Raw genomic sequence first — 20134 nt, 5'->3', positions numbered from 1 at the left:
TCTCTCTCCCTCTCTCGCTCTCTCTCCCTCCATCTGCTTTCTGGCCTGAAACAGGGCAGTGAATTAAACTTCTTTCTGAGCACAACCATGAGCCTAAACCATCCCAGAGTACATTACATTTGAGGTCTCTTGATTGTCTCCAAGATGCTGCCAGGCTTCCCTGGATGATCATCTTGGTCCAATCAACAGCAAAGTAGAGAGACAAAATGTAAAACTTACTGTGCCTATTATTAATTTACTGACATGCGTAAGTGTAATGAGGTTGTGTAGTGTAATACCAATGAGGCACTGTTTAAATAATTGTTCTATTTGCAAGTGGTAAGACCTCCAGATGAAGACTTAATGACAATCCCTCTAACAGCTGTTATCTTTTCAGTGTCCTCTCACATATTTTATTGAAGTCAGCTTTCCCCACTGAAAGAAGGAACCAGTGTAAGTCTATTATGATGAAATGCCACGCATACTTGTGTCATATTATTGTGGGTGTTTGTTTAATGCATAATTCAAATCTGCAAACAGAACATCCAATGGGTAGTTTCTACATTTTATTTTTATTTTTTTTACAGTTGCTTACATTCGACCGTTCCATGAGAGATGTCTTTCTATTTTCTCAGTGCCACTTTTACAATTTCAGGTGATGAGTGTTAAAAGTGAAGTGCCGGATGAGAAATAAATAATACTTAACATTAATTAGTTCAGTGGCGACAAATACGACAACGTAATTAATCTAAAAATGTGGCGTACTTTAGAGAATTCGCTGCGTGGGCCTGGATTTCAGGAATCCCAAGCTGTTTCAACCTCTGTTTCCATAACACCTTTTCCCCCTTTCAAAGTATTAATTCCAGTAATGAAACTATTACAGTTTGCATGTGTTTCAGGCTCCTAAGTCTGGGCTTTGTCTCACGCTACTGCCATATCAGTAATTGCTTCACATCTACCATATCTTTCTTAGGCTCTGTATTAATTACAGTACATGCAGATATCAGGCTGGGTGTGTCCACTGCTGCATCTGAACTATTTATGTACACTCAAATATCTTTCCATTTCCTGTTCTAACTGAAATGTTTCCTAGTTGTACCACAGCCATTATAATTGAGAATCGTGTTTTATTTGATCAAACTAGCAACTATTCTTACTAATTGTTTTCCACTATTTTCCATTATTTTTTAGATTCAGTGTGTTTTACGCCACAGAAGGGTGCCTATTGTCAGAAGAGCCCCCCTTGGAAGCTGGTTTCAGATGGTGGCTTAGAGTATTGTCATCTATCTAGCACCATTTGAAATCAGTGTTCTTGGGGTGGGAACAAGCGGCAACCTCCATTGCCGGCAAATGAAGCCAACACGGAAGTATCAAAAACTGCAGTTCCTCCAATGGCCACTTAAAGCTGGCTACAGAAGTAATCAATCTCCTTAAGGCCCCATATAAAATGTCCAAATTTACAGCAGAAATAAACATTAAAAACCCTTCAGAAATCTATGGGAGACATCACACACGCTGCATCTAGTTTTAACTATGCAGTCCACTTAAGGGTGAGCAGTGTATTTCACTAGCCAGCATCAGGCAGCTGTGAAGAGGTGTCCAGAGACAATTTCACTTCTCTCAAAGTATCGCTCCCTGAGGCTCTACTCCGTGGACTACTATCCACCAGTCTACAGTGATGTTTTGACAGCTCAAGCTCTTTTGTCCTGAATCCAAGGTTGACCGATTTCTTTCGGTGTTCAGAGTCTGTTTTTGTTTCTAGCACCATTTGAAATCGGTTACAGTGAAGGACAGATCTCATCGTACCTTGAGGAGGATTTTGGAACTACGCTGTGCTCTTTATTTTACGGACCGATTGACTGCAGTGAAAGTTTGTTTTACTCTTACAGTGGTCACCAGCTTCTTGAGTTCTCCATCCAAGCTGGATCTCTCACTGATGTCTAAACTGATTGACTTCATTTATTATTAACAATTATTTATTGTTAAGTAATGCAGCAGTCAAATAAATGTCAAGTAAAAAGTAAAATATTTTTCTTTGAAATGTAGTGATGCAACTATAAAGAAGCATTAACTAAATATAAGTCTGTACAAGTACCTTAAAATTGTACTCTAGTACTGTTGAGTAAATGGACTTGTAACATCCCACCACTGGACGTTTCTATGCCAACTTTATCAATGGAGCGTTTCTAGTCTGTCAAATCCTCCAGGTGGCACTCTAAGAGAAGATATTTGAGGAATTATTTTTGAGTAGTCTTTGTACCCACAGTACAAAATATTTCTACAGTAGCTATAGACTGATTCAATTATCATTATTAAAAGATGTTATAACTTCCATAAAATATTTGGGACAATAAACCATGTCCACAAGTTTTAATTTTTAGCATCTATGAGCCTTAAAGTGAACTTTTTTTTTTCTTATTTCTCCATGATAAATGTACAGTGGTAGCAGATAACCTCCGTATTATATACAGTAGCATATTCATGCATAGCTACACATGTATACTGCATATCAGATGGTTCAACTGTCACATGGATGATAAAATACTTTTCTCACTAATGTAATTTCTGTATATGCAGAAGGGTTGACAAACATGTATTAACCTTTCAAGCTCCACTGCTTAATAGCACATTTCCACAGCAGGATAAAACTAGATTTAATGAAATCTTGTGTACATATTGTATGTAAACTATATATAAAGAGTACATTGTGAATACACTGGTGTCGTCTTTGTTGTTTTATTCCATCAATTGATTACAAAAGTAGTGCCAATTGTATTAGCAATTCTTCACCCGTCTCCTCAAAACACAAAAATCTTAAAGATGTTCAACCATCACGATCAATAAATAGAGCTAAAAAGCCAGGCAAGTGCAAAAATTTACAAGATCACAGTCTATACATCCTTATGTAACAGATGCATTTTATGCACCCTGATACTCAAAGTATTCCTCTCATTAAAAAGGTATTAAACTGAAAATAACAGTGGACAAGAGAGATATCTACAAAACACTTTGAAGGGAGGGGGGAAAAAAGTCAAATAAACTGCGAAAGAAAAAGAAGAAACTTAATTTCGTGAAGCTGGATGGCACAAAACACTGTGCCAACATTGAACAGAGCGAATTCCTTAGCATAAACATTAAGTTAAGGAAGGCTCACAATTAAGCCAGTTAAACCCAAACAACTGTGTTAACATGTATATAATTCACAGACAAACACACAAGTGACACACAAGCTAAAACACTTGGCTTTCTGTATTAAGGCATATGGAACATGCCTTATATTCAGGCACTAGACTAGGGACTTTAATTTATCCCACTGATATCTGTGATGGTGGAAGTTGACTCTACAAGACTAGATATCTGGTTTATTAGCTAGGAGTTAGTTTAAGGTGAACCATGCAAACATTCGCTCTTCATTTTGCTTATTTTTAGACCAGCTGTGTAACTGAGCTACATTGGCCAAGGTGAGCTGTGCTCTGAGAAATAGTGCTAGTTTAAATCAACATGGCCTCTGATCAACATAAAAACGCATTCTTTCATGATTACAGAAAAACTGTTGATGTTGTAAAAGTGAAAGAATCCCACATAAAACAATTTGATTACTCAGAAAAGGAAAGTAGTAGTTATGAGTAGTCTATCAGAGATGGAAATTATTATTAGAAGAACCATTCAAAGCATAAGGATTGAGTTCAAACTGCTTAATCTCAGATTGCCGTTGAGAAACATTTTTCAGGGTTTCGTATGCCTGTGCCACCCGCAAGCACATAGGCAGCACAAATACATTCAAGGACTAGTCCAGTGCGATTCCTTCTTCTTCCGTCATTTTACACGCAGTAATGTTGCAGCAACAGGAGTGGCCCGCTTACTGCAGGAGGAAAAAAAAAAAAAAAATAGAAATGTTATTAAAATCAGACATTTTAAACAAAGTGTGAAAACCTGATCAACCCTGTGGAAGAGAGGAATAAAGAACTGTGAAAGGTTTAAAAGGATGTTGTCCAGCAGGTTAGTTGGGTGCCCAGGATAACATGGAAGGAAAAAAAAAATCTTGAACATTAAAACATCATGCAAATACAGTGTGAAGTAATAGGAAAGCTTCTGGCCACACTGTCACATATTATTCTTGCTCGTCACTACATTATCGGTTCATTTGGAATAAATGAGTTCAAGCGCACTTGGTGGTCTATCTTCTTACCGAGAGTGCTACTTCCTCTTCAGATTTGGGAGCTTCCTTGTCAGGACCACCTCTTCCAGAGCTGTAATCCAATATTAACTGGTCAACATTACAGCTTATGTATGACCAGGCAGACAAGGACAAGAAGAGCTCCAGGAAGCCCAGACACTCTCTTCACCCGTAAGACTACCGACCACCCATTTACAAAAAGACATCTCAGACACACACACACACACAAACACCAGGCCTGTCTGATGCCATTATCGGTCTCTCACAGCCGAAATATCCAAATTTATATGTGAGATGCAAAACAGTACCTGTTCATTTCTAAGAGCAGAAAACAGGTCACCACAGCAACATCAAGCACACAGAAAGGTGCATGTGGAGTTTGTTGTTGCACTGCAAAATAACCTTTTTATATTTATATTTATATTTATATTTATATCATGTGGCCTGGTGTTCGGAAATTTGAAATCAGGATAAAATAAAAAATAAGTCAGTGAGTGTTCTTCACATTTTGTATTTATAATTAAAACGTAAAGAACACACAACTCGTCTGCACAAAGAAATCTATGACTAAGCCACCAAATGTTCTGTTGTCACATTTTTCTCATATTTAATTTCACTGGTCTTTTTATCCATGACCAAATATTGATGGCAGACATTTCGGGGCCTAGGGGTACCAAGTTGTTTTTAGGTTTAACAACTTTATAAGAAGTGGTGTGACAGGGTTTATTAAGTAAATTGTTTGTTTTTTTAGACACACCCTCCTATACAGTCGATTAGGCATTACACACAAACTCTACCCCAACATTTAGAGAAATGTGAAATACCAACAACCACTACTTTCTGTTTGAGAGTTAAAATTAGCTGATATAAAAAATAAAAACTAGTGAACACAAACAGAAATTACAGATTGTATTTTAACTTAACAGAGTTTGTGTTGACAACAACACTAATCTGTTGCCAGTTGACCTCCACATTTGAATGAGTGTTTCAACACTTCATTAAAACCACCGTAAGGAACTTGGGGCAGAGCCATTTCTGAGTAGCCTACAGCTCTGTGTAGGGGAGTGCTTTGAGAGCTTATTACAGCGCCTCCTTATGACAACATTGACACTGCGGTAGAAAAAAACCTTTATCAAAAAGCCATACAAAAGCACACAATTGCAACATGCAACACTTAATAACACTTGAGAGACAGAAAGCTCAGCATCAGGCTAAACGCACAACACTGACACAAAAAGGTTGGAGAAGGCACAGGACAAGGATCAAGCATTGTTAATGCCATTAACTGTTAAAGAGTTAGTCTGCATAGACAAATAAAACATTCGAAACATGTTACCCTCGTTTTTTTTTGTAGATGCAGAACGCGCAGAGCAGGCAGATGCCGGAAGTGCCGATGACAGCTATTTTGATGGGGGAAAAAAAACGGAGATGGTTGATTGGTCATGAGACCAATGAGGACAACAAATGTAAATGGACTTAGGACTGGTCACATTTACCCATTCACACACTGATGGCAAAGGGTGCCACGCAAGGTAAGGCAATACAGCGCTTTCTATCCATGGCAGAGTTGTCCACATAATCAATTACAGAAATAGGTCCATGTGCGTAACAATTTGCATAATGTGTTGAATTGAAATAAACCCCTAATTCACAGAGACGGTGTGAATCTATTGTGGCTCTACAGCTGTTGTTTCTCACTCGCCCTTTGCCTCAGTGTGTGAACTGAGCTGCTGAGCGCCTTTCGTTGAGCAGCGGCGTCCGTTCCTTGGGGGCAGACCATTAAAAAACCCAAATGAAATGACAGAAAATTAAATGGGAAAAAAAATAAAATAAAAATGCTGCTTGGCTACCCGGGCATTCTGAAAAGAGGCAATGTGAAGTGCCACCAACATTGCTCAAAGCCGAACATCCCAGCACGACACAATCACAGGTTTTCTGACCAGCCATTTGACAAATATTCTAATAATAATAATAATAATAATAATTACTACGACTACTACAACAACAATATAGGAAATAAGACTGATTTTAAAAAGATCCAGTTTGTAGGATTTAGCGCCACCTAGCAGTGAAGTTGAAGACTGCAACCATTTGAATACAGCTCAGCCTTCCAAGCATGTAGGAGAAATAATGCTGGCTGCAAAACTCTACAGCCGGTGATTGGTTTGCCCGTTGTGTGATACTGTAGAAATATGGCAGTTAAATATGGCAGCCTCTGTGGAAGAGGACCCGCTCCCCCTGTAGCTTATCTTTTTCAGGATGGTAATTGAATAAAATGAGTGAAATATTAATGAGACATGGCTTAATATTTAGTTTGAGTAAATTAATTGTTATAATACAATAACATATTTTGACTAAGCATAAATTAATCATTAATTGATTTTAAAAAAAAAAGGTTATAGTTAGGTGCAGCCCTGTACAAAACACAAGCCACAGTAAATTGACAGGAATGTGACACATCCATCAATTACCACATAAGGATACCTCCAGAAGAACTCTTTAGTCTACTGTAATATAAAAATGATGTTCTTCTGAGGCCATCGTGAATTTATTTGGTTCAATAGTATTTGACATTTTTGATTTACAGTTCAAGAATGAAGGATGAAACTTACCAAGAACAATCAGCATCACCTTGACTGTTTCTCCATTGCCTGTAAAAAGAACAAGGACAGAATTGTGTCAAATGGTTGTTTGATTACACCAAAATGCTTATCTGTTACAGAAAAAGAAACTAATTTAACATAAGGGATTACTATGAGGAGTTGAGCCAGGAGTAGCTGAAGAAGAGATGTACAGTTAAAGCTTGAAAACCAAGTCCATATTCTGTATCAACTAGGGATGAGCAATGTTTTGAGGAAAATGTTAGGTGTAGGACGTTATGATGTTTGGCAGTGGCTGGCACAAGAGTTTTAACAATAGTGTGACTGGACTGCATAAATGATTTATACATATTCAGAAAATTCTATTATATTAAATCTGTTGAGATTTTATCTTAAAAACGCCTTCAAAAAAAGGGCAGTATACTTACGATTAATGCGATTGTTACATTTCAAACTTTTGGGATTTTTAAAATTAGTTGGCATGTTGGAATTTTGTACAAGGTAAAAAGCAATATATGTGAAAACATTAATATTGCTCAGCCCTAACAAACAGAAGCAGTAACACATCTGTGTTACAGACAGATTTCTTGGCAAAGGAAAATTCTGTAATTATTTCCAGAGTCTATTGTATAGATCAAATCTGTAATTGGATTTCATATTGATATATCATAATCTAGTAGAAGGCTTGTTTATGCTTTTAACTATATATACACACACACACCATGAACAGGATCATTAAACTGTAACTCCTTCACACAAACACAATGACAGCAGTTTGATCCATGACATATTCAACAGATTTGATACTGTGAGATGATTGATACCAAAAGCCTAAACGATCACCCAAAACAATTTGCGGCATTTCATCTATCGAACATGCTGTACTATAGGGCTTTAGATGGTTCTTAGGCATTAACATGAACTCTACCTGTTGGCGGCTCTGTGGTGGTGGTAGTAGTAGTGGTGGTCGGAGGTGTTGTTGACCCTGCAAAAACATGAGTAATCAACGGTGTGTCAAGATTCACATTGATAAACTTATTCACTTGAATTACATTATTGATTTATACATAGGTTCTAGAAACTAGTTAGTCTATGACTCAGACTCTGAAGGCTACTTCAAACCTCCTTCATATGAAAAGGCAATATTTATATAATTTTGTGAAAGTTATTCGTTAAAACAGACGACGTGTGTTAGAAGACTTCACATTAAAATGTCAGGATAAATCCATTTTCAGCTTTGGTGATTTCATAACTTCATAAATTCAATCAGCATTTTCAATTTTAGCACCTTCACACTGAACCATTGCAGGCAAAGAACATCAGTCGCAGCTGAAACTACATTGGGAGGAAAAAATAGAAACACTTACGGATACATGTTGGAGGACCAGGTGTAAATATTCCGTTATCTGAACATGTGACTGATTTTGCTCCACTGAGTGTGTACCCTTTTTGGCAACTGTATTGTACAGCTTCTCCATAGTTATAGAACGCTTTGTTTGGACTAAAGGAGCCATTCTCAATTGTAGGTGGTAGTTTACAAGTTATCACTGCAAAATAAAATGACATGAAAATAGAGTTTTTATAATATAGTAATGCAATTCAAAAATCACAGAATACTGCAAGTTTATTAGCTGGCTGTGATCAATTGCTGCTATTGGTCATTTGTTCATTGTTTTGTCATTATATGGATTTATCCTGAAATTTTTTTTTCCCCTACTGTAGTGATTTCAAAATATACATTATTAATTATGAGTCATTTGAGCAAGAGCAAAAAATTGCCGAAGTGTTTTTGGTACTTCCTGAATTTTAAAAACACTTCAATTAAATAAACTAGCAAAAGGAAGAAAAAAAAGGAAAAAAAACAATGCAAATATAATCTAAAAACTAACCACAGTAAATCTAAATATACAGTCATGTTATAAGATAATAACAGGTTCACTTACATTTGCAGACCAAAATCAAGTAGTACTTTTCATTTGACTTACGTTTACAAATAAGTGGAAGCGACCACTTGAATTACATTATTGATTTATACATAGGTTCTAGAAACTAGTTAGTCTATGACTCAGACTCAGAAGGCTACTTCAAACCTCCTTCATATGTAAAGGCAATATTTATATAATTTTGTGAAACTTATTTGTTAAAAACAGAGGACGTGTGTTAGAAGACTTCACATTAAAAATTTCAGGATAAATCCATTTTCAGCTTTGGTGATTTCATAACTTCATAAATTCAATCAGCATTTTCAATATTAGGACCTTCACACTGAACCATTGCAGCCAAAGAACATCAGTCGCAGCTGAAACTACATTGGGAGGAAAAAATAAAAACGCTTACGGATACATGTTGGAGGACCAGGTGTAAATATTCCGTTATCTGAACACGTGACTGATTTTGCTCCACTGAGTGTGTAACCTTTTTGGCAACTGTATTGTACAGCTTCTCCATAGTTATAGGACGCTTTGTTTGGACTAAAGGAGCCATTCTCAATTGTAGGTGGTAGTTTACAAGTTATCACTGCAAAATAAAATGACATGAAAATAGAGTTTTTATAATATAGTAATGCATTTCAAAAATCACAGAATACTGCAAGTTTATTAGCTGGCTGTGATCAATTGCTGCTATTGGTCATTTGTTCATTGTTTTGTCATTATATGGATTTATCCTGAAATTTTTTTTTCCCCCTACTTTAGTGATTTCAAAATATACATTATTATTATTATTATTATGAGTCATTTGAGCAAGAGCAAAAAATTGCCGAAGTGTTTTTGGTACTTCCTGAATTTTAAAAACACTTCATTTAAATAAACTAGCAAAAGGAAAGAAAAAAAAAAGGAAAAAAAACAATGCAAATATAATCTAAAAACTAACCACAGTAAATCTAAATATACACTCATGTTATAAGATAATAACAGGTTCACTTACATTTGCAGACCAAAATCAAGTAGTACTTTTACCACTTGAATTACATTATTGATTTATACATAGGTTCTAGAAACTAGTTAGTCTATGACTCAGACTCTGAAGGCTACTTCAAACCTCCTTCATATGTAAAGTCAATATTTATATAATTTTTTGAAAGTTATTTGTTAAAAACAGAGGACGTGTGTTAGACGACTTCACATTAAAAATTTCAGGATAAATCCATTTTCAGCTTTGGTGATTTCATAACTTCATAAATTTAATCAGCATTTTCAATATTAGGACCTTCAAACTGAACCATCGCAGCTGAAACTATATTGGGAGGAAAAAATAAAAACACTTACGGATACATGTTGGAGGACCAGGTGTAAATATTCCGTTATCTGAACATGTGACTGATTTTGCTCCACTGAGTGTGTAATTTTTTTGGCAACTGTATTGTACAGCTTCTCCATAGTTATAGGACGTTTTGTTTGGACTAAAGGAACCATTCTCAACTGTAGGTGGTAGTTTACAAGTTATCACTGCAAAATAAAAATGACATGAAAATAGAGTTTTTATTAAGACTAAGTAATGCATTTCAAAAATCACAGAATACTGCAAGTTTACTAGCTGGCTGTGATCAATTGCTGCTATTGGTCATTTGTTCATTGTTTTGTCATTTTATGGATTTATCCTGAATTTTTTTTTTTTCCCTACTGTAGTGATTTCAAAATATACATTATTAATTATGAGTCATTTGAGCAAGAGCAAAAAATTGCCGACGTGTTTTTGGTACTTCCTGAATTTTAAAACACATGCAAAAAAGAAACAAAAAAAAAAAACAACGCAAATGTAATCTAAAAACTAACCACAGTAAATCTAATCTAATTATCGAAAAAGATAGTAACAGGTTCACTTACACTACTCACAAAAAGTTAGGGATATTCGGCTTTCGGATGAAATTTCAGAATGTACATAAAATGCACTATAACCTTTCCAGGTGATCTTAATTTGACCTTCTACTTAAATGCCCTACTTTCATGATATAATATCACTATAGCATCAACTTTTTCCATTTTCCATAAATTTCACCCAAAAGTGGAATATCCCTAACTTTTTGTGAGTAGTGTACATTTGTAGACCAAAATCAAGTAGTACTTTTCATTTGACTTACGTTTACAACTCAGTGGAGGCGACCACTGACTGTTTATCTCACACCTCTGGGAATTCGCTCCTGTCATCATAAATCCAGTTTTGCACTTGAATGTCACTGTAGCCATGTATCCATAAACGCGTTGTGAACCTTCTGTCAATTCAGCATTGTCTACTTGGGGATCACTGCAGCGAACCACTGCATACAAAAGAAAATTAATATAAGAAATTAATACAATTGTCCAGAATAACCTTTTCCAGAGTATGTGAGTGCATCAGTGACAGCTGAGATTAAATTGAGAAACTGTTGAGAAAAGGTTGGGGGGGGGGGTAAATGTAAAACTCTTACTGATACACGAGGGAGGAGCAGGCTGAAACGTTCCATCATCTGAACATGAGGCTGAAATTGATCCATTGAGTGTATAACCTTTTTGGCAACTGTACTGTACAACGTCTCTATAGGAATAGGATTCACTGACTGGCTTGAAGGTGCCATCTGCCACTGCAGGGGGCGGATCACAACTCACCACTGCAAAATAAAAATGACATCTCTTAGAACGGAAACAGACGGGTTTTTTTTATTCATTTATCTGCCATGAATTAAACAAATACTGATTACCAACCTTCACATACAGGCAACCTGTTGGCCCACCCTTTGTCTTGACAATATATTTTATCTTTACCAACCAGTATAAAACTAAGAATAAAAAAAAAAAAGTTAGACTTTGGACAGGAAACATAATGGGTGCTGATATTTTTAAATAGTTTAAATACACTACACACAGTTATATATTAAAAATAAATTCCTTGAACCATCAGTATTATCAGTTTATTACTAACCCATCGTGACAAGTGATCACAGCTCTATCACCAAACTCCGTCCCTTCGGGGTAATCAACATTTCCATTTTCCACTTCTCCAATGGGACCACAGTTCTTTCCTGAAACAAGAAAAAATACATTTTTAAAAAATCTGGATATCATTATGCACAAACGACAACAGACTGGTCACAATATATTACCAGTCACTAATCTAAAAGAGTGTTGTCGTATATGTTGAAAGATAAATATTTTACTAGAAGGCTCTAAATCAGAGAATGGAGAATAGAAATTGGTAATATTCACTCTCGCACTTCAGCCTGACAGGAGTCCAACTGCCTCCTTGACAAATACTGATTGCAGACCCTCCTGCAGATATGTAGCCAACCTCACAGGCAAAAGTAACCTGGGTCCCATCTGGGAACGTTTCTAAAAGAATGTCTTTGTCCTTCAAAACCATGTTTGGTCCTCCAACTGGTCTGGAACAGTCTTGAGCTATAATGAAGATAAAGAGAGAGAGAGAGAGAACAGTGAACACTAAAAGTAAGGACAGGTTAACGCCAGACCAAACACCAGCTTGTGTGTGTAATAAAACAATATGTGACAGGCTTATGGGCACTGCCGCTCACCTTGAGCAGTAATGGCGAGGCTGAGACAGCACAAAAGGAAGTAAGTGACGCCCATGGCGGGATCTGGTAATTCGGCTGAAGTCAAGTCAGCCTCTCTGGCAAAGATAAACAAAGAAGTGAGTAACAGAATAAGGGCATTTCCTTGGTTAAGATGCTTGATACTAGCGTCGACTCCATTCAAGCAGGGCCCTCTCCGCGGAACACATTAGCTAGGTTAGCTGTTAGATTACAGACATGTAACGTTACCTGGGTTATCAAAGTCATCGATAACAGCGAGTTAACGTTACAAACGTTATTACGTTACATCGAATTATTATGTTAGTTCAGTTTAGGTTAAATACCCAATATCAGTAATAACAATAAATATCTCAAATCTGCGTTTCCTGGTCATGGCTAAATGCGCTGAGCCTTGAGCTTTGTCGCCTAATGGAAAAAAAAAAACATCACACCAAACTCCATTCAAAATCTGTCAATATTAGAGAAGTATTGTGACACTGCCAACGTGTCCAATCTTACCGAACTGACGTTAAGTTAATTCACAATTCTTCTGTAGCGACAGCTTCGACTGGCAAATTCGGCATATATTTAAATAAGATAAAGACCAAGATGCCAATACAGCAGTCGGATATCAGCTCTCAAAACTACGAGATCACTCGCGTTACTTCCTAACTTGCATTTTCCTCAATCTAACGTTAAAACACTGTGGGCGTCACCGCATCAGTGAAACTAACGGCGTTTACATATAAATCTAACTTTAACTCAAATACGACATGTGCCGAAATGTCCGGTAGGCCCTCATGGTGGGGGGGAATGCGTTAATCTGTGTTCAACTGCGTGTTTACGTTTGCTCATGTCAAATACATTACTAAATTCCTGAAATCGCAAAAGAGCCATGGCCGCGTTAGCTAGCTATCAGTTAGCTAACGTCAACGTCCCGACAAAGGCGTTATCGCCGTTCTGGTTGTGGTTAGTTTTGATAGCGCAGTTTGTTAAAGCAAGGAATCAACTTCTGACTTACCCAGTAAATGTGAAGTTAGTGAATAATCCTTACTACGTCTGCCGCTGCCTTCACAGTGGAGAAATAAGCCAAGTCCGTGACGCCTGCGGTTTTTGTGGGAACAGGCGTGGCTTTGTAAGCGGTGACGCACTTCCTAAACTTCATCAGGTTTACTAATGAGTATACAACTACTTAACCCACAAATACACCCAAACGAAATGAAATTGAAGTACTAAATAAAAAAAAAGCCACATGGATCACAATTTAGATAAGTTAACATAAACTCCAAACAACACAAAAACATAAGTCTTTGCACATTTATGAATGCTGATGACTCATTTAGGCTATCAAAAAACGATTCCAATCATTGAGTCTGTAAAGACCGTCCAATGTGTTACAACCTGTCTCCAAAAGTCTTTTTAGCTGTTGTATAAAATATTACCGCACATGGCTTATGTGATCCTGGGCCAATAGGCACAGCTGTTATAATGTTTTAAAGAGTTCGGTCTAGACCTGCTCTATTTGAAAAGTGTCCTGAGATAACTTCTGTTATGAATTGGCGCTATACAAATAAAATTGAATTGAATTGAATTGAATAGATGCCTAGAAGGCCCCCCTCTTCAGTACCTATCCCCTATATTGCTGTTGGGTGGGTTCATATATTGTCAGTATAGAGCACTAACGTTAAAGATGTAAAGAAGGCTTCACTGTTGTGATCTCTATGGTGAATGTGAAGGTTGTTTTCTATATAAATCATACATGGTTATTATGACTGATGTGTCTTCTGATAACCATTGAACCACAATTTGCCATCCCTGTGCAAACCATGTAGACCATGGAACAAGGAATTCATAGAGGGTGATGTAATGGGCCCAACCCTGGTACATTCAATATGAGGAAGTGATGTACTTCCCTGAGTAAAAAAAACGTTTTCTTTCACAATTTTTTCTCTTCTTCCTTCTCATAATTAAATGGAAACCAGATGAAAGAGCCTCCAAAACCATTGCACAGGACTTTGCACAGGAAATTTGGGAATTCAAAGTTTTATTATGTTGACATTTAAATTCATATTTTATCTTTATAGTTGTAATAATGCAGAATAAATATTTTTGCAAAAACCATACAAATCCAAAAGCCAAAATAGTTCAACATGGCACACAGTTTCTACAATACAATGTGAGTAGTATGGGTCAGATTTCAAGCAATAGCTCTGCTTTCTAGCTTATGATAGCCAATGATGATGATGATTCTGTGTCCAGGATGAGCGCTGAACATATTCATATTCTTTTACACTTGGAATTTTTTGAGACGGTATATTTCCATGTCATAAAACACCTCACTGCTGATTCAATGTTTGTGCACAAGATTAGTTTTCAAATACCTTGGTGAGGCATTTGCATCTCTCTATATTCTGAGGAAACGATCTTTGTTCTATAGCCCTCATAAAAGTTCCACACACTAGTACGTAATTGGTTTGCACTCACTAAGACAAAAGCACCAACAACAGCAAGCTTTATTTTTATTTTTTATTTACGGACAGTCCTTCATTGACTTATCTCTCAAATCACACTCATGTATGTATCACAGTAAAGCCAACCTACTCAGGATCTGTGATTATATGTAATTAAAATGCTGTGAAACTAGTTAAAATACATTCCACACACACTGGAGTAATTATCTGTACTGTTACAGTAACTTACATATCTTATCTCAATAATTTGATATATTATCAATTCATGCTTTAATGCCAATTTAAATGAACTGGATTGTTCCAGCAATAGGAAGCACACAATTTGGAAGCGGCACATATGTATGATATGGAAATTTCTTATCATGAGAAAAGGCCTTCACTCCCTTTCTCAAACCTGTGCCCAAAAATTTTAAATAAAAAAAAAAGCTAAACAGCAACTATATATAGAATATAGCTGAAGATAGACAAGAAAGAGGAAGAGACAGAGGGGATGGTACATACAGTAAAAGGCCACAGGTTGGACACAGCCGTTGTACATTTTTTAAATAAATTCTCTGAACATGAACCATCAGAGTTATCCGTTTATTATGAACCCAGGGGCGCATGTGACCACAATTTTAACAACAAACAACAACAACAATCAATATGAACATTTTCCACTTCTACAGCAGAACCACAACTACCAAAACCAAAAAAGAAAACCCATGTAAAGATTCAATTAAAGTTACTGGATATCATTATGCACAAATGACTTAACAGACTGGTCACTAGATATTATCAGTCAGTCCAAAAAAGCGTTTAAATGGCATTATTTACCAGAAAGCTCCGAATCAGAGAATAGAATGGAATAGAAAATAAAGAAAGACAGAGGACACTGAAAGTAAGGACAAGTTAATGCAAGACCAAACACCAGCTTGTGTATAATTACACATACCTCACAAGCTTATCTCTTCCTCTCTTATGTTGCCAGCACAGAGCACTAACCTTAAAAGAAGGCATCAAGATGGGCTTACTGTTGGGACATTAATGAAAGACTGATGTGTCGCAATTTCCCATCATTTCAATGCTACCAAGATAGCATTGAAATGTTTTTTTTTTGTTTGTATTTGTACGTATGTGTATTATATGTACTGCCCCTAAATTACATATCAACAAGATGAAAAAGAGACTGAAACCCTTGTATCAAATGTACAGTAGTGAAGGTAGAGATTCTTTAGAAAGTCCTTTTTTCCCTTTTATTTCACTGATGAGTTCTACAAAATCAAACATTACTTAATGTGGCTAAATATACTTACAAACATTTTTACAACAATTTTTTTTATTATTTTTACATTTAAAGCATATTAAAACTTAGTTTTTTTTTTTTTTGCGTAGAATAGACTTGAAATAATCGCTGCCCAGTTATACATTTACATGTTTATTTACACACACAAATTACACTTTTTTATGTATCAAAATAAAGCCGCCATACTAGAAGTCAACACTACTGCATGTATCTTATTTGGGCCTAGATGGTTCAAACATGATTGCAATGAAAGTCGTGTTTTTTGAGGTCAGGATCTGTGGGTTGGCTTCCCGAAAAGACCAGGCTCTGAAACACGCCCCCTATTTCATAATGTTCTATGACGTGATTACAAAGAAGAATGGAAGAAAAATAAACACTAACCGTAGGCTATTAGTTTGGTCTGATGAAGTAAATTCATATTTTTACAAATAAGGAAATGTTCTCAGAGCATCACAGAACAATGCCTGATTTATCATTAGTCATCATTCCCAGCTGGTATTGTAAAAGTACTGTAGTTGCTTAATTTTATTGAAATAGTTTTATTTCAATACATTATTTAACAAATACAGTAATGCTATAGTATTTTTGAGCAAACATGGTGACAAATTCATTCCTCTTTTTTTACCTCTTTAAATATATTAAATGGAAATCCTGGTAAAGAAAGCAAAGGTCTGGGTTGACTTGTGTGTGTTGGTAGTGGCGTTAGAAAGACAATGAAGAAGAAACTAAACATGCTGACCCAGATTCTTGACAAGCCATCAGGTGTTGTCAATAAAACCACCACCCAGCGCCACGGGTCTGATATGACTTCCAAAGAAGTACCACTGTGAAATTCACGTCACTAAGCCAAATTGGGCCTTCCTCTCCTTCCCTTCCTCTTGACAGGTTTGTGTCTCACTTTTGTACATTTGATCACTATGCACAAGAAAATCAGTAAGGATGCAAAAGAACCCCAACGCAGCAACATATACCAAAATGGCACCCCTGTCCATGCCCTGAAAAGAACAAAAATTGGATTAGTTTTCAGCAAACATTTTAAGACATTCTAACAAATGAATCTCATTTTAACCATTCATTCATCAAGTTGAGTAAAACAAAAGCTGTGTTGTCTAACCTGGTGAAAAACAGATCAGTTTGATTGATTTGTATAGACTGGTTTTTCGTGTCAGAGTGGATTTTTATGGTAGCTTGGCAGGTAGTCAGAGGTGTAGTTTTGGCCGTGGTGGTGCTCATTCTGTCCGCACAGTCATAAATGGGTTGGCCTGATGATTAAAAGAAAAGACATTACAATGGCGATCTTGTACCTTGTGCAATAAGGATTTCACAACAGTCTCAAGACAAATCAGACCCATATATTCTATAAAGCCCATGTTTATAATGTAGCCTATGATATTCAGTATTCCTACTTAAAGCTTAAAAAAGTTTGTTTAGGATTTTTATTAGAATGTCCAGTTTTTAATCTTTAAAATATGATACTGATGGCGTGTTTTTTTGGGGGGGTCACATCTACGAGGTTAATGAGGGGCAGGGGTTGGTATACACTGCTGTTTGCCACAGTGTCTTTTTTTCATACGACCACTAGGAGTCGCCAAAGTCAAACACACAAGGGCTTTAATCCATAATATAAGTACGCCAGAGTCATTCAAAAAACAGTATTCATAATGATGAAATATATCAGTATTCAGTCATTTACAATATCGCAATCACCCATTTTGAATCAGATGTTATAAGATCCCTTTCTGCAAGGTCTCTAAGGTTTTCCAATACTCCGTTATTGAAGTGAGGTAAGGTTGTATTTGGGCAAGAACCATCACCCTGTGTTGCTGACACAAGTGATAGGTGTCACATGTGTGTTGTTACAGAGCAAGCAGAGGCACAGCCCTATTAATAGTAAAAAACTGACTGAAAAATTTTTCATTTACTAGGACACACACAGAGACATACTTTTGAACACCCATAAATTGTGTGTCAATGAATAATTCAGCATCTCGTGGCTTGACTTCCTGTTTACTTCTTCCACCCATAAGCTGTCCAGTGCCAAAATAAAAGCATAAAGATAGGTTGTTTTATTTCGCATTGACCTTTATAACTGTACAGTAAAACTTGTCAAATGTGCTCTTGCTTTCACAAAGACACACAACAACATGTACAAGCTTAGAATACAGCACCTATAAGCACTGTATAAAAGCACTGATAAACTGACACTTTACTTTGAACTTGAAACCCATGTGAGCTGTCATAAAATCATTTTTACATGCCATAATTACACTCATTATCCATTATGGTTGTAGAAGGGACATTAATGTTCTTGTGAGGTATTATGAACATACTTGACATTAGACATATGTATTTTTGTTGCACTAGTACTTACTGTCAAATTTTAATATATTTGAATCCAAATAAGTTCTAAAACAATGCCGCTATGATGTATTAAAGCATTTCTTATAATTCATAGTTATGAGGCATTTTGACAGTATCCATAAAACACTATTAACACAGGCTTCATTAAACGTGTTACCCATTCTTGCACTGATATTTATAGGAGAGAATATGAAATCCCATCTGTTCTTACCCTGCATATTAATGACATAGATACAGCTGTTGTCTGCAGGCATCAGAACCTGCACAGACAGAATATCACTCCGCTGATTACTTATGGCATTACTAGCAATGCAGTAGTAATTGCTGTCCTTGTCCACTGTGCCACAGTGCACGTATAAGTCTGATGAGTGGTGAAGCAGTAAATCCTTGTGGGGAGTGTTTTGATACCAGGTGTATTGAACAGTAGTGCCCTTTGTACATCCACAGCGCACTGTCACCGGCTGCCCCCAGCATGTTGGCCTGTCCGCCAGAGAGCTCAAGGGCCAAAGTCTGGGTTTAGACACTGGAACTGGCACAAACAAGCAAGTGATATGTTTGAATTCAGTTAGCTTGGCAGTATAGAGGACTAAATATCCAAATAAGTCCATAAATGTTTGATTGATATTGTGATAGTATATACATTTTCTTACCTTCAGTGATAGCCACATTAACTAAAGTCATGATGTCAGCATACATTTTGTCAATCCCAACCCAGTACACTCCAGTGTCCTCAATTTTGAGATCAGTGACTTTCACAAACAGCCCTTTACTCCTTGCATCTATGATGTGAGACCTGTGTGTATATTTAGTTTTAGCAACACCGTCCGAATCTAACAAAATCTCGCAGGTGCTTCTGGCGTCCCCTCTGCACCAGTACTTTTTACTGTACAGGAAACGGTTTGTTTCATACTTGCAGGTAAGAATGAATTGACCTCCAATATGTGCAGATATTTGATCTTTGTCACACTGAAGCTGAAGACTTGCTGTAAAAAGAAAGGAAAAGTCCAATCAGAATGAAACTTCTCATAACCACAGCAGTCAGATAAATGCTCTTGCTGCCACAATTAGTTTTTAGCTGATTTACATCATTGTTTGACCCAAATATTAATAAGAACCTTGTGAAACTTGTAAACAAAAACATGTAAAAACAACAATGGGCCACATGGAAAAAACCTAATGTAAAATGAAAAGTGCGTGTGGTTTGGCAGCACATTGTCCTCTTCGGGCCTTAACTTATGAAATGACTCGTATGAAAAATACCATTTGGATCTGTAAATACTATTATATTCGAAAGTGTATAAAACAAATATTTCCTCATGTGGAATATATAAAATATGTGAATGTGAAATATGCGACGTATCCAAAACACATCAAAACCTTCCTTTGCTAAAATGTATTTTCAAATATCAAATATGGCACAATGGATGGCACTGGTTACTCCAGTGCCACTAAAGAATATCACAGATGCTTATCCACATTTTGATTTTCCAGTAACTGATTAAATTAAACTTAAATGTAAATTAATTTTTTCAAAAGGAATAGAAATTTGTTTCAGTTTTAGAAATGTTATAATAAATAAAAAGACGATTATGAAGTTGTGAATCAAAGCTCACTCACCATGAACAAGCCAAATTAGACACAGTATCTTCATTTTGATGTTATGGTAAGAGTACGAAATCTTCACAACCAGAGTGTGCGCTCAGGAAGCTGTACTGATGGACTGTGGTGATGGCAGCTTCCTGTAGGTGCATTGCGGGGTAA

General features: G+C 36.5%; 1 protein-coding gene across 1 annotated transcript; it reads right to left on the bottom strand.

Annotated features, from left to right (window-relative positions):
* Nucleotides 1-2699: 2699 nt before the first annotated feature.
* LOC127377239 (uncharacterized) lies at nt 2700-20039 on the bottom strand. The gene is made up of 20 exons (XM_051424961.1): nt 19991-20039; nt 19024-19356; nt 18585-18902; nt 17127-17274; nt 16855-17007; nt 15662-15739; nt 12260-12354; nt 11937-12125; nt 11653-11752; nt 11436-11509; nt 11162-11341; nt 10835-11011; nt 10023-10202; nt 9094-9273; nt 8124-8303; nt 7685-7741; nt 6769-6807; nt 5493-5556; nt 4169-4229; nt 2700-3841 (listed from the first exon to the last, which is right to left on the bottom strand). Exons 1-20 carry the CDS (start codon nt 20022-20024, stop codon nt 3839-3841), a joined length of 2643 nt encoding a protein of 880 aa, XP_051280921.1. The 5' UTR covers nt 20025-20039; the 3' UTR covers nt 2700-3838.
* Between the last annotated feature and the right edge of the window lie 95 nt (nt 20040-20134).

The sequence above is a fragment of the Dicentrarchus labrax genome, unplaced genomic scaffold (genome assembly GCF_905237075.1).
Source record: "Dicentrarchus labrax unplaced genomic scaffold, dlabrax2021, whole genome shotgun sequence".
NCBI classification, from domain to species: Eukaryota; Metazoa; Chordata; class Actinopteri; family Moronidae; genus Dicentrarchus; species Dicentrarchus labrax.
This window is presented reverse-complemented; position numbering and strand designations above follow the sequence as displayed.